Here is a 20,551-nt window from a genome sequence, read left to right as displayed (position 1 = left end):
GTATATTCACTTTTTATCGATCGGGTAAGTGTTTCTCCTATTTCACAACAAAGGTGGGAAGAAAGTTTTAATATAGAAATTAGTGACGAAAAGTGGAACAATATTTATTCACTAGCTTTTAAATGTACTATTGAAAGCAAACTACAAGCTTTTCAATATAAAGTGTTACACAGAATAGTGTCACATAATTATCTCTTTGAAAAATATAAACTTTCTTTAACTAATGAGTGTGCCAGTTGTAAAGAAACAGAAACTATAGAGCATACATTTTTTGAATGTATAGAAATAAAACGATTTTGGAGAGAATTTTCTAATTGGTGGCATTTAGTTTTTGGAGTAAAACTATTTTTAAATAAAGACAGTGTCATTTTTGGTATATTGAATTCTGATAATTTAGTGTTAAACTATTGTATTTTACAGGCAAAATATTACATTCATTATGTAAAGTACACACAATTAGACATATTGTTTATATCTGTGCAAGCTTTTCTCAAATTTTTGAAAAAGACGTCTGGAGATATTAGAATATTTATATCTTTCTAAAGACAAGCACGAGTCATTTGTCGACAGATGGGGGGAATTTATGAAAGTTATTAATTAAATGTTATTCTCGATATGATCATGTATATTTAATGTATTCCAAAGTATCTTTTACTTGTATCATATACCGATTATTCACATCATTTATTTGTATTTGTTTTTACTATGTCTTATTCGTAAAATATCAATAGTATGACTATGCCATATGTCAATCACTTATATATTGTAAAAATGTATGTATGTATGTATGCACTGTAGCTTGAACACCAAAAAGATCAATAAAAAAAAACTATTATAGAAATTCAGAAAGGCATCTTTAATTATTTTTATAACTTTTTCAAATCAACTTGGCTTTTCATCAAACTATGCAATTATCTTAGATGTATATTAAGCTTACTGAATCCCATGTCATTTAGTGTTTTGTTGTATTGCTGTACAATTAAAGAATTAAAGAAATCTTGATAAAAAACAGCTAGGATTTGCTATTTGAACAAAATAGAAACAGTACACTTGAATTTTTTCAATTACTTTTTTAAAATCAACTTAGGTTTTCATCAAACTATGCAGCTATCTTAGATATATATATTAAGCTAACTCAATCCCATGTCAATTAGTTATTTGTTGTATTGCTGTCAAATTTAAGAATTAAATTAATCTAGTTCAAAAAAGCTAGAATTTGCAATTCTAACAAAATAGAGATTATACACTTTAATCTTTTTGATAACTTTTTCAAATCAACGTTGCAGCTTTCTATGATATATATTAAACTTACTGAATCTCAGGTCATCTTGTTTTGTTGTACTGCGGTCAAATTTAAGAAATACATTAATCTAGGTCACAAAAGATAGAATTTACAGTTCCAACAAAGCTGCATAATTAAAAATGCCTATCTGAATTTATATAATTATTTATAGTTTTACCTATTGTAAAATTTAACTCTTTCATTTCATAGAAATAAAATAAACTACCTTATTAGCTTGAAGTTTGTTAGATCAATATTTAATTTAGTTAGATGGACTGATTTACACCAGTCAAAACTAAATTTGAATTGCAAGACAGGTCGAGCCTTGGTCAAGACCATATAAGACTCAACAAACCTTATCACGAGTACACTTAAGTACAGTTAAGTAAAGTCGAGACTAGAAGATTAAAATGTGCGCTCGATTTTACTGGTCGAGCACCTAAACTTGTCAGTTCAGACTCTGAGCAGTTTGTAGGTTAGCCAAATTCAGTGTTATTTTGGTTCTTTTATGACATGTTTAATCAAATCTGATATATTTTCAAAACTTTTTTCCTAAATAATACCCTAATAAAAATAAAGTTGTAAGTACATTTAAACCTTTACGGTAAGGCAAACTTTGCAGCTTTATGAAAGACTGAAAATAGTAAATACATTTTTGTATTTTCGTGATGTTAGTGATTTGCTTGATATCTTTTGTATTTTGTTAAGGAGTATTTCTTGTCTGATGTTTGATTTTAGTTCGTTCTTACGATGATATTTCCGTTATGTGTTTCTAATAAATGATTTTTTTTCATTTTCACTTGTATGAATTACAGAATGCTACCCCTCTTCACAAAGCAGCGGCTCAAGGGAATGTTGTAGTCGCAGATCTCTTGATCAGAAACGGAGCTGTTGTAAATGCTCCTGACCATGTTGTAAGTTTTTAATTATCATGATTATGACACTGTTTTATGCAAAAAAAACAACAGAGTCCCACAATATTGCACAATTAAGTAGTGTAACGATCATATTCAACATGTTCAAAGCCCAGTTTATGTTTTTCCTAAACATGTGAAAAGATAAATTTCAAAAAGAATCATAAAAAAGAATGATCAAATCTATAGAAGATAAAATGTGCTTGATTGATTTAAAATCTCAATTATGTGTTTGTAATAATTTCTAATGTATCAAGAGAGACTACTATGACTAAAGTTAGAACATAAATAAATCATGTCAGTAGCGTTAACGACACACGGAGAACTAAGCCGAATCATGCTTCGGTAAATAAAAGTTCACAAGAAGTTTATTGGCTTAGTTCTAATTAAAAAAAATATGCTTTAAATACATTGTAATTGTCTGAAACGTTTTACAGTTTTGTCGTCACAAGAAACATTTATACCTAACATGTTGCAAGCTAAGGATGAATTAATTACTTAATACGTGTAGAGTCTTAAGGAAATACAAAAATCAATTGTCAGCTGTGCCTCAGGAAGGTATGAATTAGCTTATTTTTCAATACGTTCACAAAGTGGGGGAACCACGCAGAACATGTGACGCTGACGCCTTCGAAACATAATTTATAATGTATTTAGTCTTCGTTGTAGACGCTGAATCAGTACATTGCATCTGCTCCGCTTAATATCTGTATTAATTGAGTTTTGCCTTCTTTTTTAAATACGTGGGTATTTCTCACATAACTGACAAAGTTATGGCGACTGTCTTTTTTTCTGTACATTTTGGTTCCATAAAAGAGGGGCAACAGATATCAGAGATACATTCAAACTCATAGATTGAAAATAAACTGACAACGCCATAACTATAAACTAAAAGAGATGAAGACAATTAGAGGTGTAAAACGGGGCGATGTAGTCAAAGATTACAGTTGATGCCCATTTGTTTCATGTGTTTCAGCTTTTGATTTTTACATTTGATTATGGACTTACCGTTTTGATTTTCTTCATGTTCCTCAGAGTAAGGTATTTTTGTGTTTTCTTTAAACTCTTCAGTAGTTTGTTTATGTTAGTTATCCAAGAAAAAAGAGTACTATATACTGCTTATCTCTCATTTGGTAACATATTCCCCTGATGAAGGGTTGATCATTACAAGTATGATATTTAAAAGAGGGACGAAAGATATCAAAGGGACAGTCAAACTCGTCAATCTAAAACAAACTGACAACGCCATGGCTATAAATGAAAAAAAACTTATTGTTCAGATTATTGTTATGGACAAGTTGAAGTATGCCCTTCTGAAGTAAGATTGCCATTACAATTGAGTTGATCATCATTAATATCGATGTCACTAATCCAGTTATTGAGCAACAACAGAGTTTGTAGAAAAATACATTTCAATAGAGTTAGCGACGCATGGAGTACATGATACATTTTGCGGGAACTAATAATTCACAAGAGGTCAATTGACTAAGTACTTATTAATAAAATATCCTTTAAATAAATTGTAGTCGTTTAAATCGTTTCAAGTGTTATCTTTACAAGAAACATTTTATATAAAATGTTGGAAGCTACGGATACATTAAGAGTCATTCTCTGTAAGCATCAAAGGATTTCAAAGAAAATGAGAAATGCATACTCATGGATATCCTTTATTTTCAGATCATGGATTAGTAATGGTGCACTGACAACAAAAATAATAATCATTTAACATTTTTAAGTGTTGGTTGCCATGGAAACAAGTTGCTCTGATTTTGGTTGAAAAACGCCAAAAATGCTTGATGAAAACTTCATTTTTACCCTTTTTTACCGCTTGTTTTCCAATACACTGGACACATCTATCCCCAATTTTCTTTTGCTCTACAACTATAATCTATTAGTGTTTCAAAATACATTTGAAAGTTTTGAAAGTTTTTTCATCTAAAGTAAAAAAATCGAAATTTAAAATTTTATGTTTTTCAAAAAATCACAAAATAACCCAATTTTATGGCTTCAATATTTTTTTTCCAGATTTTTTGGCATAAACGAAGATGATCATTATAAAATATTGCATATGATGCATTCCTGACAAAAATATCTCAGAGAGTATATTTTTATTTATTTTTTAAATTTTGTTTGAAAAAAGGTCACTTTTGAATTTTTGGATTTTTTTTTTTAATTTTAGGGAAAAAAATCTAGGCATAACTGTCATTATTGCAATCCTTAATATCATATCAGATGATTAGACACACATTCTGATACCTTTCATACATGTAGTCAATGAAAAAAAATAAAATGAGATATAAATATCATGTTTTTTATACAAAATGACAAAAAAAAATCCTTCGAATGATATTGTCTTAACTTTTTTCATGCATTCCCTGATTAGACAACTGAAATCTACATTTTGCATGCCAGTTGTTAAAAACTGGTAACTTTATAATGAACGACTGAATTGCAAGCTTTCAATTATCTGCCTTTTCTTTTTACATAGTATGTGTCGCAATTGTTTTCATAACCATACTAAACTATTGCTATCAAAACTTATGTTTCGATAACTTGACGTGATGGAATTAACTTGCATTATTTATTGTGCTATTGACAACAGATCTCTGTTAAATAATGCATACATTTGTTGATCCAAATACTATAATAGGTTTAAATCCAACATAGTAAGATTAAGATATTGTAGTTTTTATTCAGAGAAATATTTTTTATTTCTACAAAGTTGGTACAGCAATGAGTATAGTAAGATAAGAAGTAAATGATGCAAAGAATGATAACGAGTAAGCTAAGTTGTTATAACGAGTGAAATTAGCTAAGTCGTTATAACAAGTTAGCTAAGTTGTTTAAACAAGTTAGCTAAGTTGTTTAAACAAGTAAGCTAAGTCGTTAAAACAAGTTAGCTGAGTTGTTATAACCAGATAAATATGCTGAGTCGTTGTAACAACTTATCTAAGTTGTTAAAACAAGTAAGTTAAGTCGTTAAAACAAGTTAGCTAAGTTGTAAAAACAAGATAAATATGCTTACTCATTATAACAACTTAGCTAAGTTGTTTAAACAAGTAAGCTAAGTCGTTAAAACAAGTTAGCTAAGTTGTTATAACAAGATAAATATGCTAAGTCGTTGTTATAACGACTTACCATATGTATATTGTTATAACAACTTAGCTAAGTCGTTTAAACAAGTTAGCTAAGTTGTTATAACAAGATAAATATGCTTAGTCGTTATAACAACTTAGCTAAGTCGTTTAAACAAGTTAGCTTAGTCGTTATATGGACTTAAAAATAAAACTCTACCCTGACACGTACCGGCTTCCCTAGATTTGTTTACCTTAAAACAGACACATTTTCCCTCGGACACTCTAATTGCATCCAAAACGTCTCGAAATATCACAATATTGCTGAAAGCGGCATACAAACCATCAATCATTGTTAACCTAGTTAATTTTATAATGCTTTAAATGATAAATTGATCTTTCAACCTTTTCAAAAATTAACAGTGGGCAAATTATACATTTAATCTTCAGTAAAATTATAAATTAAATTTACAGATATGAATATAGAATACAAATTCATCACCGGTCTTCGTCCAAATATGGCGATTTTTATTAAATGTTTACCGCAAAGTGTAACATGAAAGCAATGGGTTTTTTTCCGTTATTTAAATAAATTCCATTGGACACATATAATGACCTCGCTTGCATAAAGTTATAATAAGACATAATTGAGGGATGTTGAAAGTGATGCAATGTGTACTTGGTCCGATTTTGTGGCAATAAGCATTGAGTATACAATTCATAACATTTTGTTCAGGTAAACTTACATATAAGTAAGAACTGAATTGAAAAATTTAGAAATTCTTCTATATGTAAAAGGACATATAAAATTCTTCTATTCCAACTAAACTTTTTAAATAATTAATCTTCCGGCTTGTAGTCTCAAAAGTTAAGCATACAGGAAAACTCTTGAATAGTTAAAGTGACATCACAAAAATTCAAACTTGATCTGTATTTTGTAGTAATTATCATTGTGTATAAGTTTTATCACATTTGGTTGAGGCTAACTTTAGAGAATGGAAATACATGTCCTGACCACATGATACGCTCGTCACGTTTTCAAAGCATAAAGATCAATAACAGCTGTTTAGTCAACAACATAATTGTGCTACTTTTTATACGCCTGTTTACAGGATGTATTTTGGTATACTGCATTGTACTTTGGTTTATGAGAATACAGATATATATTGACGACTCATTACTGGCCATCAGCTTTTGTCTACTCTATGGTTGGGTTGTTGTCTCTTTGACACATTTTCAGTCTCAATTTCATTATCCGTCCGTCATCAACATTTGGGACATTTAACTCAAAAACGCTTTTATCAATTTGCATTAAACTTTGGTGAATTGTTTATATTTATTGACTTGAGCTCCCTTTCGTTATTATTTTTTTTAGATTTTACCTTTCTAAGTTTATAGGGTTTTATTCATTAAACAAGGAGAATTTTCCAGTTTTCGGACAAAAATCAAAAATGAGTTTACCAACTTGCAAATAATTTAAGTGAATTGTTTATATCTTTTGACATGGACTCCTTTTTGTTTTTTAATTCTAGATTTTAACTTTTCAAAATGCCCATGGCAGTTTAGCGTGCAATATTGCTTTTACAGTCTTACAAAACCATCAAGGGGGCCTTACTATATATGTTAATATTGTTTTTAGGCTTCTTCATTCTGCTACAGTCCTATAGCCCTTGTAAAATCAAATGTTTTGTTTAAAATTGTGAACAAAATTGCTCTTTCAAAATTTCCATTTAGGAGCCTTCATGGGGGAAATCCCCCGCAAATAGTGACAGTTGGCAGGTATGCAGTATACAGGATTTTATTCATAAAACTAGAGGCTCTAAAGAGCATGTGTCGCTCACCTTGATATATGTGCATGTTAAACAAAGGACATAGATACATTCATTACAAAATAGTGTTTTGGTGATGGTAACGTGTTTGTCTATAATGAACTTAGCCCAGTAGTTACAGTTGGAAATATTATGGAAATTTTTTTTAAAATGTATACAATTCATGAAAGTGAATATAAAGGGCAATAAATCCTTAAGGGGTCAATTGACCATCTTGGGTATCATGACTTATATTTCGGTCTTACTTTGCTGTTCATTATTGCTGATAACAGTTTATCTCTTTCTATAATAATATTCAAGATAATAACAAAAAGCTGTAAAACTTTCTTAAAATTACCAATTAAGGGACTGCAACCCAACAACGGGTTGTTCAATTCATCTGAAAATTTCAGTATAGATAGAACTTGACCTGCTTAACAATTTTCCCCCAGGTCGATTTGCTCTAAATGCTTTGGTTTCAGAGATATAAGCAAAAATCTACAGTTTACCCCTATGTTGTATGTTTAGTCATGGCGGCCATCATGGTTGGTGGGCCAGGTCACCGGACACATTTTTTAAACTAGATACCCCAATGATTATTGTGGACAAGTTTGGTAAAATTTGGCCCATTAGTTCAGAGGAGAAGATTTCTCACCACTTGGCGTCCGTCGTTCGTCGTCGTCGTTAACTTTTTACATTTTGAACTTCTTCTAGAGAACCACTGAATGCAATGAAACAAAACATGGCATGAATGTTCCTTATGAGGTGCTGACCAAGTGTTGTTACTTTGTAGCCGATCCATCATACAAAATGGCCGCTAGCTTGGGGACTTAGTTTAACATAGGACCCTATGGGAAATGCATATGAATGACTTCTTTTAGAGAACCACTGAATGGAATGAAAGCAAACATAGCATTAAAGTTCCTTATGAGGTGCTGACCAAGTGTTGTTACTTGGTAGTGGATCCATCATCCAAGATGGCCTTCAAAGGGGGGGGCCTTTGTTTAACATAGGATCCTATGGGAAATGCATACAAATGTCTTCTTTTAGAGAACCACTGAATGGAATGAAACCAAACATGGCATGAATGTTCCTTATGAGGTGCTGACCAAGTGTTGTTACTTTGTAGCTGATCCATCATCCAAGATGACCGCCAGCGGGGGACTTAGTTTAACATAGGACCCTATGGGAAATATAATATAGGTTATTCCCGAGATGTGAAATATAATATAAAATTAAATGTAAACTCGACCCATTTTACATTTCTAAAAGTTAAGTGCTATGCATTTATCAGAATGATAAAAAAGTATGAAAAAACAAAATTCTAAGGGTAACATGAGTTAGGAAGATTTTGTTATGGTTCGTCTTACGTAGCGTTATATTTTCTGTCTAGCAATTTATTTTGCTCTTTAGTTTTTGTTTTGTTTTGTTTTCTTGTTTGGAAATGGAATTGTGCTGAAACGCTAATAATTTTGAATTACTCTATGTGTTATTGTGCTTCTCCCTAGATTTTGGCATGTAAGTAAGAAGTATTTAAGAATGCTTGTGATGAGCGGTTCGTCACTGTTTTTTTCAGACATTTCCCGTTTGTTAAACACTATATTCATTAAATCAACATCAACACAAACAAACTCGACAGCGAATGTGTAAACATATCAATACTAATACTTTTACATTACAAGTTAGACGTAACCTGTTGTGAGCTTAGTATTTTATTTCAAAATGATTTCATGTTAAATTTACATAAATAAACATTTGTATTTATAAATCAAGCGTTTATAAAATGTAAAAAATCTATTTTATATAAAAAAGAGTGTCTTCTTTTAGTGTAAGTATGATTGTAGCTATTATTGTATTTCCTTAGGGTGATACACCTCTGCATAAATCAACTGACTCATACACCTTTCTCTCCCGAGAAAACATGGTGGAATATTTGATTCATCAAGGTGCAACGGTGTCAGTCGCAAATAACAAGGTTAGATTTTCTATCTATTTACAAATATTTCTGATAATTTATATCGTTTAGTTTTAACTGCGCTATTTTTTCGAAACATTTGTACAGATAATCAATAATACTGCAGTTATGATACTGTATCCTCATCAGTAAACACTTATATAATATCTTCCTTCTGAAAAAAAAGAATATCACTTTAGATCAGTATATAAAATAAAGATAGCAAAAAGGATTCTAGAATTATAATTCCGTGCATTCATTGATTGTCGTGGATATCAATTTTTGTGGATGGAATAAAACTTACACTTTCATGGATATTGGATTTCACTATTGCTGACGTCTTCATATGAGATAATAGAACTTTTATTTTTCAATAAACATTTTATTTCATGGTTCACCTGTAGATCAAAATCCACAAAAGTAAGAGATTATAAAAAAGAAGATGTTGTATGATTGCCAATGAGACAACTATCCCCACAGACCACAATGCCACAAACATTAACATATGTAGGTCAGCATACGGCCTTCAACAATGAGCAAAGTCATACCGTATAGTCAGCTTGTCAAGCATATAAGATCCTTTATTTGAAAAAGAAAAAAAATCCATGCTTTTAGGAGGTTGTTTTATTTCCTAAAGGAGAAAATGACAAGGGGGTAAATTAAGTATCATAAACAGTTGTTGAATATCTGAAGTTTTAATCAATCTTGCATTCACCTTTTGCGTGCATGCTCATGTATGTTGATGGACAGAACATTGACTTTTGTATTGTCTAGGGCTATATATTTCAATAAATTTAATGTACAAGGCTATAATCATAATCTTTTAAATGCTTTCAAATAGAAAATGGTTAACGTTTACGACTGAAGGTTTGTAAATTAGAAGCAAGATTTGTCAAACCTGATATTACGAAAATAATATTGTTTAGTTTAAGAAACACATGATATACAATGTTTGTATCTCACTTGTACATTAGAGAGACCAGTCAAAATTTAGAAATCTACAAATAACATACTAATCTAGCTTAACACTAAATGTTAGAGCAATTGATACGATTGTTCATGAAATAATCTGTTGTAGTGACAGATTAAGAGACCCCAACTATACCACCTCTAATTGATTTGAGGAAAATACGACTGGTTAGTAATGCAAAGAAATAAAAACCTTATAAATAGAGACAACAGTAGATTACAACTGCTGGCACTGAATGAGCGTACACTTTTTATGTTAGTGTCATCTCCAATCAAACTGTTTTGGTTGTTTTTGTCTATTTCATTGCGTTCTAATTTGTCGTTATGTCCTCAAGATATAATTGTTTACTTTTGTTCGAAACAAAATTTGAATAAGCCGGACTGACCTGCTGACATATAACTCAAAAACCATACAATTAAATACCATCTTGTATGAATTTAAATTAAACATAACTCAAATGTAAACTAATCATTATATGTTGATATGGATAGACTCAAGTATACCACTTCAAATTTGATGTCAAGGCCTTTACCATATTTAACAGTTACTGGCAATGTTTTAGTGATTGTCTTTTTTTCTTTTTGTATATTTTGTAGCCATTTTTTTAAACTGTGATTATATATAGCCCCATGCCCTTGTTTTTGAAGCAGTACTGGAAGACAAATTTTAAGTTCACCCTAGTCGATACCGTGTCTGTGTTACTCTCACGTTAGTGTTAACATGCGCTTTAGTCATTTGGTTTCGATGACAATAATTATAAATTTTCGTGAACATAGTTTGACAGTGCGTATATTATGATAATTTGATCATCGCAATTGCTCCTCACACAGCAAATAATGTTGCGGTGTTAAATCAGGAGTTGTAGTTTACTCTTCAGTAGTTTGTTTGATCGCAAAAAAAACACTAAATTATGATGAATCGAATGTTTATCTTTCTTTTGATAACCGATTTCACCTGCTGAAGGGTTGATTGTTGCAAGTAAGATATTTAACTTATTGTTCATATTTGTCAAGTCGAAATATACCCTTCTGAAGGAAGGTTGCTATTGTGCTGATCATCATTTATATTGATGTACCTGATGACCACAGTAATATTCCAATTAATGAGCCACATTAGTTTTTGTTCGTTGTTATTCCTGAGATATGACATACAACATAAATCAAATCTAAAGTCGACACCTTTAACAACTGAACAACAGGCTCCTGCCTTTGGACATGAACATACATACAGAATGCGGCAGGCTTACATAAGTTATTGGGATCTTTACCATTCACGAACACTTTTAACGCAGCAACTTATGTTGATGTGAAGAATGTTAAACATTGGTAAATGCAGATCACTCTCCAGTAGCTTTTGCTTAAAAATAAACTTGCGACGAATCAACTGCTTATTTTTTATTTGGTAACACATTTCCCTGATGAAGGTTTGATTGGTACAAGTAAGATAGTTTACATATTGTCAAGTTGAAGTAAGCCATGTTTAAGTAAAGTTATCATGAAGTATGTGTTAATACTGATGACTTCACTTATATTCAAATCATTGAAGCTACATGTATATTATCTGTTTACCTGGTGTGAGTTTTCAACTACTTTGGCAGTGCAACAGAGACGGTGCACTCATTGAATCAGGATACGCATTTCATTCAGAGTATTTGAGGTTACCACCTGATTTTGTTTGTGTTCGTCTGAAGAAGTGTTTGCTTTTCTGCGTCGGATATTGTGCACTGTTAGTTTTGTTTCCGTATTCGGAATCTGAGGTGCTGATATGCGTCGAGGGAAGATATCCTAGCCGATATAGAAAAGGTCATGTATTAATCTCTTTATCATATATTTCCGACAATTGTTTATTTATGGCAAATAAGCAAATAAAATATCTTAAACAGTCAAAAAATTTATTAAAAAGTTAGATTATGAGGCCAACAAATACACTATAATTGTCCAACTATAGCATCACTACCTCCATAGTTATGTATGGAACCATTTCTTAAAGAGGCATTTTGAAACATTGAAAATTTTTGGAAGAGTTGCATTATCATTAATACTCCATGATTGTTGTACAAAAAAAAAGGATTTATAATTGCCAATGGCATTTGGTAGCAAGTAATACACTATCATCATTTAAAAAATCTGAATCATTGGATTTAGCCATGTTAAAAACCAACATTCATCTGTTTTTTAACAACAGCTGGTTGTGAACAAACACATTTACCACTGGATTCAATACACCTTATCACTATTTATAGTTTTATTATTAGACATCACAGGCAAAACTTCCCATAAATGTTGACGTCATCTTAAAAAAAAGTAAACAGACGATACCGGAAATACCGGAAGTAACTTGCAAGAAAGGAAATATTATGATTTTTTTACACGAGATGCCCCTGATATGGGTTATCAGACCGGGTGGGAAATTATGGCTTTCGCTCATTACACGTATGCCAAAGCTATCATACATGTATTAACATGATAAATGCTATTTCAATTTGTGTGCTTCTTCCTAGATTTCGCATTTTGGATTGTGATGACACAGTTCCACATTGTCGCATTTCGAAATGAGAGACTTGAGGCTGCTAAACTTGTGAAATTTTAATTACAGATGCTGAATTTACTAGCAATTTTACAAAAAAAGTCATATTTTACCAGAAGTTACGATGATCTTCCTAGATTTCGCATTTTAGATTTTGATGACACAGTTCCACATTATCGCATTTCGAAATGAGAGACTTGAGGCTGCAAAACTTGTGAAATTTTAATTACAGATGCTGAATTCACTAGCAATTTTACAAATGAGTCATATTTTACCAGAAATTACGATGATCTTCCTAGATTTCAAATTTTGGATTTTGATGACACAGTTCCACATTGTCACATTTCGAAATGAGAGACTTGAGGCTGCAAAACTTGTGAAATTTTAATGACAGATGCTGAATTCACTAGCAATTTAACAAAGACGTCATATTTTACCAGAAGTTACGATGATCTTCCTAGATTTCGCATTTTAGATTTTGATGACACAGTTCCACATTGTCGCATTTCGAAATGAGAGACTTGAGGCTGCAAAACTTGTGAAATTTTAATTACAGATGCTGAATTCACTAGCAATTTTACAAAAAAGTCATATTTTACCAGAAATTACGATGATCTTCCTAGATTTCAAATTTTGGATTTTGATGACACAGTTCCACATTGTCGCATTTCGAAATGAGAGACTTGAGGCTGCAAAACTTGTGAAATTTTAATGACAGATGCTGAATTCACTAGCAATTTAACAAAGACGTCATATTTTACCAGAAGTTACGATGATCTTCCTAGATTTAGCATTTTGGATTTTGATTACACAGTTCCACATTGTCGCATTTCGAAATGAGAGACTTGAGGCTGCAAAACTTGTGAAATTTTAATGACAGATGCTGAATTCACTAGCAATTTAACAAAAAAGTCATATTTTACCAGAAATTACGATGATCTTCCTAGATTTCAAATTTTGGATTTTGATGACACAGTTCCACATTGTCGCATTTCGAAATAAGAGACTTGAGGCTGCAAAACTTGTGAAATTTTAATGACAGATGCTGAATTCACTAGCAATTTAACAAAGACGTCATATTTTACCAGAAGTTACGATGATCTTCCTAGATTTCGCATTTTGGATTTTGATGACACAGTTCCACATTGTCGCATTTCGAAATGAGAGACTTGAGGCTGCAAAACTTGTGAAATTTTAATTACAGATGCTGGATTCACTAGCAATTTAACAAAGACGTCATATTTTACAAGAAGATGATCTGAATTGTAAATCGATAACTGTCGTCTACGGATTAGAGTGCAACCTTTGCGGATTGGCAAACGTTTGTGAAACGAAAGGAAGGCTAAACAAACGTGTGTGCGGTCATATATCAGAAATTAACGTCAATGTTAGCAACATTCTATACCATCATTTCAATTAGCCTGATCATTACATCGTTTCTTTCACAGTTCGCATTATTGAAAGATATACCATAGCTCTAACAATCTTAATCTTTCAACGACTCTGCGACACATTATGGTGACATATGACATAATTGATGGTAGAAGTGTTCTATCTAGTACTTCATGTTACTCGGTGAATGTGTTGAATATTTTAAACTCGACTCCTCGACGTAGACGCAATCATGGTCATCGTCATTAAACATCACCTTCTCTGCATGATGTCTCTTTTAATGACTTGCTGCAATTTATACAAAAGCCGTTAGGTATTTATCACATTCGCATGAAACTTTATTCATTCCCCCTTTCAAAACTTCGTTCTCTGTTCAATTTATGTTTGGAATCCACTGTAACAAACCCTCATTGAAACCAATACAAACTTGCAGGTATTATTTCGGATTTTGCAAGTCACGGACTTTTTAAGCCAGTCCGCATTCGAAAAGATGAAAAAGAGAAAAGATCTTTCCTTAATCTTTCCTTTGCCAACAAGGTATCGATGGCGTCAACTTAGGCAAAATTCTTCATCATGACTTACTTCAATCGAAAACACCTCCTTATTTCAAAGACCAGTCTGTACCAATAATTTATTTTACCTATACCAAACATATTGCAACTAAAAAATTTCAAATACAAACACGTTTTGCAGGATTTCAATATTAATGACTTAAAGTATGTACCTCTTAATTGCACTTGTGCTAGTTCCAAATTCACATATAATCTGGCTGGCCACTTTATGACCGGTGACCTCAACATTGTTAAAAACACTTCTCTACGAAATGTGTTAATGAAAGGTCCGAAATATCGTGAGCGTCAATCTATTGGAAATACAACATTAACATTTTGATGATTTCAGTCGAGGATTATGCAAGGCAATGAGCTAAGCGCGAGAAGGAAGACGTAGACACGCTCTCCGAATTGATTAAGGAAGTGAGGTTGTTTATGCAAATCAGAATTAAGAAACTGAATTGGTCTATCAATGCCAATGCAATCATTAAAGACCGAAATGTTTCTAAACACGTATTCTACCTTCATGACATATATGTTGTAGTTCCCGCAGATACATCCCCAAACAACATCGTTTTTGTGTGTGAAACTCATTGCATTAACTGCTTGATTAGCTAATTAGGTATAGAAAATTCACTTCGAAATTCAACAAGTACCTTCAAGACCCTTATCAAAGAGGAAATGCTGGATACTAATAGGTCTGTTCTATGTTTCTTTGTGATTTCAACCAAAGATGAAGAACTGGATCTTCCATCACTGTATTGGATACCTAAACTACATTCGTGTTGTGTATTTGTTAGTTTTCTATATTGTGTCATGTGTACTATTGTTTGTCTATTTGTCTTTTTCATTGTTATCCCTGGCGTTGTTAGTTCATTTTTTATTAATAAATTTGACTGTCCCTTTAGTTTCTTTCGTCCCTCTTTTACTGTCATTTTGCTAAGGAAGAGGGGATTGATTGAGATTTCAATAAACATGTTTTTATCTCGCCTCAATGTTGTGCTTGTCCAAAGTAAGGAGCCTCTGACCTACGAACTATGCGGCACAGTGTTGTGCAATGTTCAAGGCCGTACGTTGTTTTATGTCCGTGATTCGAGTTTTCTGTTTTAACGCTGACTATAGATAGCCCAACCTACTTGCGTAACGGAGCAGACACAATTGAAGAGTTCAAAGTCGAGCCAATTCGTTATAGTGCTTGTGTTATTGTATGTTTTTTTAGATAAAAATTGAGAATCAAAATGGGAAATATGTCAAAGAGACAACCAAACGATAAAAGAGCAGACAATAGTCAAGGCCATATTGTTCGATGATTGGTTTAGTTCAATCGTCTGTTAAATCTCACCCTGTGTTTTTTTTTTTAATTGTTTTAATATATGTTGTCGTAATTATTGCTTCCTGTTGTATTTTGGTATAGTTATAAAAAAAAAAGTAAAAACATAAAAATACTGAACTCCGAGGAAAATTCAAAAAGGAAAATCAAAAATCAAAAGGCAAAATCAAAAGTCCAAACACATCAAACGAATGGATAACAACTGTCATAATCCTGACTTGGTACAGGCATTTTCTAATGTAGAAAATGGTGGATTGAACCTGGCTTTATAGCTAGCCAAACCTCCCACTTGTATGACAGTCGCATCAAATTCCATTACATTGTCAACGATGCATGAACAAAACAAACATACTCAAAGAGTAAAAATGTCAAAAATAGGGGTACAGCAGTCAATATTGTGTTATCATCTTAATATCACTACATAAACAACAAATGTAACAAAGAAGCACAAAAAGGCATACATCAAATTTAACATTCTCATTTTGCTTTTCTTATACGGCTGAATTTATCTATGTAAAGTCTACCCATAAATGCTAGAAGGTTTTCATTACTGGTGTACAATTGCGCGTTTGAAATTCGCACAGGTAGACATAAAAATAATTTTGTCGTATGACGGCATACATAAATGCAAACTCACGTAAAGTAGATAGAACAAAAACCAGACTTAACAGTAAAAGTAATAATAATAAATAAAATAATGGTGTGGTTCAAAGTATGACGGGATACATTAGTACAGTTTCACGTCAAATGTATATCATAAAAAAACAGACTAAACATAAAAAGTAGTATTATTGAATAATGATACGGAATATTTATTAACAAGTTCTGGGTATCTTCCGATGAACTTTTTTTAGAAAAAGAACGAGACGTTCTTTGACATACCCCTGGTACGTCACTTTCTGCTCCGACACTGGTGACGTTTTACAAAGTCTGAATAGGAGCTGCAAGCTCTTGAATACCTAATAAGTTGGGAAATATATATTTCATATGCAGGTGAAGTTGGTTTATATACCTATATGGAGTTATTTTCTTTCAGAACGTCAGGTCATTCTTTTTCAGAATCAACCCGGACGATACAATGTTTCAATGGTATATGCTCCAAGGCATAAAATAATGACCTGTGTAAGGTCACTATTTTCCTGGATAAACATGCAATCTATGATTTACTTCAAAATTTTATTCGTCTAATAGTTTTTTGTTGCCTATTTGGAAATTTAGTTTCTAAAGGTCAACCGATGATAGATGCAAAAGAAACAGTCATTGTAGACCTGCAATTTTATTTTAGAAACAAATAACGTGAAGTTTTGTTAATTTGTCACTATAATAAAGAAACATTATCATATAGGTCAGAAGAATTTTAATGTAGACTTTCATAAAATAAATCCAGATTTAACATGTTCGTGTGTCAGATTTTGAAAATCTTACTGAGTCAAACTGAAAATGTTGATTGCTTAACGTCCAGTGGCAAATATTTCATGCATGTTCAGAACGAGACACATTGAATAGGAAATCATACTGTGACCTACATGTAGTTATATTCGTCTTCGTGTCAGTTCGTAACTTTTGAAAATTTATGTATACCTTTAACTCTATCAAATGATCAACTAATAAAATAATCTTATATTCTATTGAATAACATTAACGTAACTCACGAAAGGGTCGGGTGCGGAGGGTCTATAATTTTATCCTGATTATCTTTTAATAAAATGTATTGCTATTCGAAAGACAATCCTTCTGAATTTTTCATTCGATTCAAGTAAAATGGTTAAATAAATAACAACTTTTCCGCGATAGTAATAACATAACAAAACGAAAAAAAAAACATACCCCTCCCCCTTTTCCATAAGCTAAGTGATACAATAAATAACTTACAATGTGTCTTGTATTTGTCATACACATTTATAGGATGGTAACAATACATTTGTGTCTTACTTCATGCAGTTACAGTAATAATTTTATTGTGTATGGTTAACAGTTTTTAAAAGGTTTATATTTAAGTTATTTAGTGAGTTTTATTTCTCATTTTAAATAATCCACAGAGCGTATTAAAACCTGAACGCATTAGAAAGGAATATCCCACTTTAGTGTTGTCGGTAAAAAAGGATACTTAATTTTTACAAATCTTTATAAAATTAATATTTTTTGACGGTATATAAGTCAGATAATGCATATTTTAAGGTTTTTCTTGTCGTAGAACACACCTCGAGGTGTCAGGATTGTTCAAAGAAAGATCTCCCTCCGGTCGGTCTTTCATTTGATCAATCCTGACACCCCTCGGTGTGTTCTACGACAAGAAAAACCTTAAAATATGCATTATCTATAACATATTACTACTAAGGTGGGGGAAATTGATAATTTCAAAATTAAAATCGTCTCGTTTGTCATAGATTCTGGTACTGAGATGACTGTGTATGTCAAATTCGAGGTATAAGTCTAAAAATGAGGCGGAGGAAGCCGTGTCTGTGGTCTCTTTAATTTCTAGTTCTGGTGGGTATATTAATGGAATCCAATCAGAAAAGTTCGGATTGTATATAAAGCCAGCAAATACGAATATTCTCATAAAAACTATTTAATACACGGAGGAATAAATAAATACGGCTGTCAAATCTGTTGTTTGTTCTCTTTCAGCATTGGTAGCGTGAATAAATAATCAATAGTTGAAAACTTTTAATAACAACTAGAACAGGCAATATATTTCCATACATTTACAATATTCTACCAACAATATATAATTTACATGCATACGAGGCGGAATTACTGAAATAACATTATTTGTCTTGTACGGGACAAATGTGATGATCTTAAATTCTACAATGACAACGTAAATAAATGCAAGGCATACAGCTATCTGCGCTATTTCTTATGATATGGCGTAGATATAAAAGATTTTGGAAAAGTTGGAGTTTCTTTGATGGCACTTATAAACGGATGACCAAAAGAAATCTAACACAAATTTCTAAAACATGATATGTTAACATTTTTAATTCATTATCAATAGCAGAAAGAAAAAATAATCAAAGTCCTCCCGTTCGTGATTAAATAAAGAAAAAGAAGATGAAGTGTGATTTCCAATGAGACAAATATCCACAAGAGACCAAATGACACAGAAATTAACAACTGTAGGTCACCGTACGACTTTCAACAATAAGCAAATATAATACCGCATAGTCAGTTTTGACTATGCATAACCATACAAAAAAAAAGTAAAATCACAAAAATACTGAACTCAGAGGAAAATCAATTTGGAAAGTCAATAATCACATGGCAAAATCAAAAAACAAAACGCATCAAAAACGAATGGACAAGAACTGTCATATTCCTGACTTGGTACAGGCATTTGCAAATGTAGAAAATGGTGGATTAAACCTGGTTCTATAGTGGTAACCCTCTCACTTTTATAAACAAACTCGAAAACTAACGACCTAATGTATGTACCAATGACCAACTACAAATGTCTCCATTAGTGTATTACAGCTTAATATAGTTGTTCTGATATTAGATTGAAAGTAGGAAATGCATTGTCATGATGTTAGTGTTTAGTTTGATATCTTTGTCATTTGTCATGTGTTATTGCGTACACATTATCTGATGTTTGATTTAAGTTCCATCGTATGATTATATACCATCATGTTTTTGGAATAAATAATTTTATTTATTTTGTTCACTTTGATGAATTACAGGGAGCTACCCCTCTTCATAATGCTGCAAAACGAGGGAATGTCGGAGTCACAGATCTATTGATCAGAAACAAAGCTGATGTCAATGCTCCTGACAATGATGTAAGTTATTAATTATATATGTTGAAAAAAAAGATACTAATTTTGAAAAACACCTACAGAATCTTGAAAAACTGCGTGTACAGGTAAATCATGTCAGAGGTGACACATGGGATACTTTCTTCGAATAATTGTCTATTGCGTATCTTTTATTTGGAACTTTTTCTGTTTGACTTGATATCTTTGTTTATTTGATCTGGAGTAGATTTTGTTTGATGACTGATTTTAGTTCCATTGTTTGATAATATCACATTCTGTGTTTGTAAGAGAAATACTTTGTTGTTTTTTTTACTGTACTAGGTTACAGTGAAATACTCCTCTTCACAAAGCAGCGAAAAGTTTGAACATCGAAGTCACATGCAAATTTATTGATCAGAAACACAGCTGATGACATGATAATATGTATCAATTATAGACCTTGCATGTGGATTTGTTCACATTATATTCACCGAGGATGCAGATATTTGACCACCCCCTCCTTTCTTTTTATATGAATTAACAGGGAGTCTTTTGCAGCTTTTATTCGAGTGTCCTTATTTATCAAACTGCTAAGAGAACCAACAAATGTAGATTGCTCCTTTTGTATATATTCTATTTCCGCTACTGGTCATTGACTCATAAATCAAAAAGATAAAAAAATAACGAAGGTCGTTGTACTTGTTACCCAGATATAAGCCAGTGATGTTGTAGCAGGGACAATGTTCTGCCTTTGTTTGTCATATATTAGACATAAGGATCCTCTCAAAAAGTAATGAAATGGTTTGATGATTTACAAATATCTCATTATCCGTATTTTATTCAAAGTCTTATTGGAATCAAAAACGTGCCAATAATATAGTGTAGATAAAAAATATTTTTGAAAAGTTGGAGTTTTTTTAATGACACTATTAAACGGATGACCAATAGGATTCCGCAATTCTAACATACATTTCCAACACATGATATGTTTACATCTTAAATTCTGTATCAATAGC

At 31.9% G+C, this 20,551-nt stretch overlaps 1 protein-coding gene across 1 annotated transcript in view; it reads left to right on the top strand.

Moving 5' to 3' along the window:
* The window catches only part of LOC134717531 (poly [ADP-ribose] polymerase tankyrase-2-like), a 30,734-nt gene extending 10,785 nt beyond the window's left edge, over positions 1–19,949 (top strand). The window contains exons 4-6 of the mRNA XM_063580021.1: positions 2,098–2,196; positions 19,482–19,580; positions 19,878–19,949. Of these exons, the coding sequence (XP_063436091.1) occupies positions 2,098–2,196; positions 19,482–19,580; positions 19,878–19,949 (270 nt within the window). The remainder of the gene's footprint in view (positions 1–2,097; positions 2,197–19,481; positions 19,581–19,877) is intronic.
* Positions 19,950–20,551: the final 602 nt, after the last annotated feature.

Source organism: Mytilus trossulus, chromosome 5 (genome assembly GCF_036588685.1).
Source record: "Mytilus trossulus isolate FHL-02 chromosome 5, PNRI_Mtr1.1.1.hap1, whole genome shotgun sequence".
Lineage (NCBI taxonomy): Eukaryota > Metazoa > Mollusca > Bivalvia > Mytilida > Mytilidae > Mytilus > Mytilus trossulus.
The sequence above is the reverse complement of the archived record's forward strand: the minus strand, read 5'-3'. Positions and strand labels throughout refer to the sequence as shown.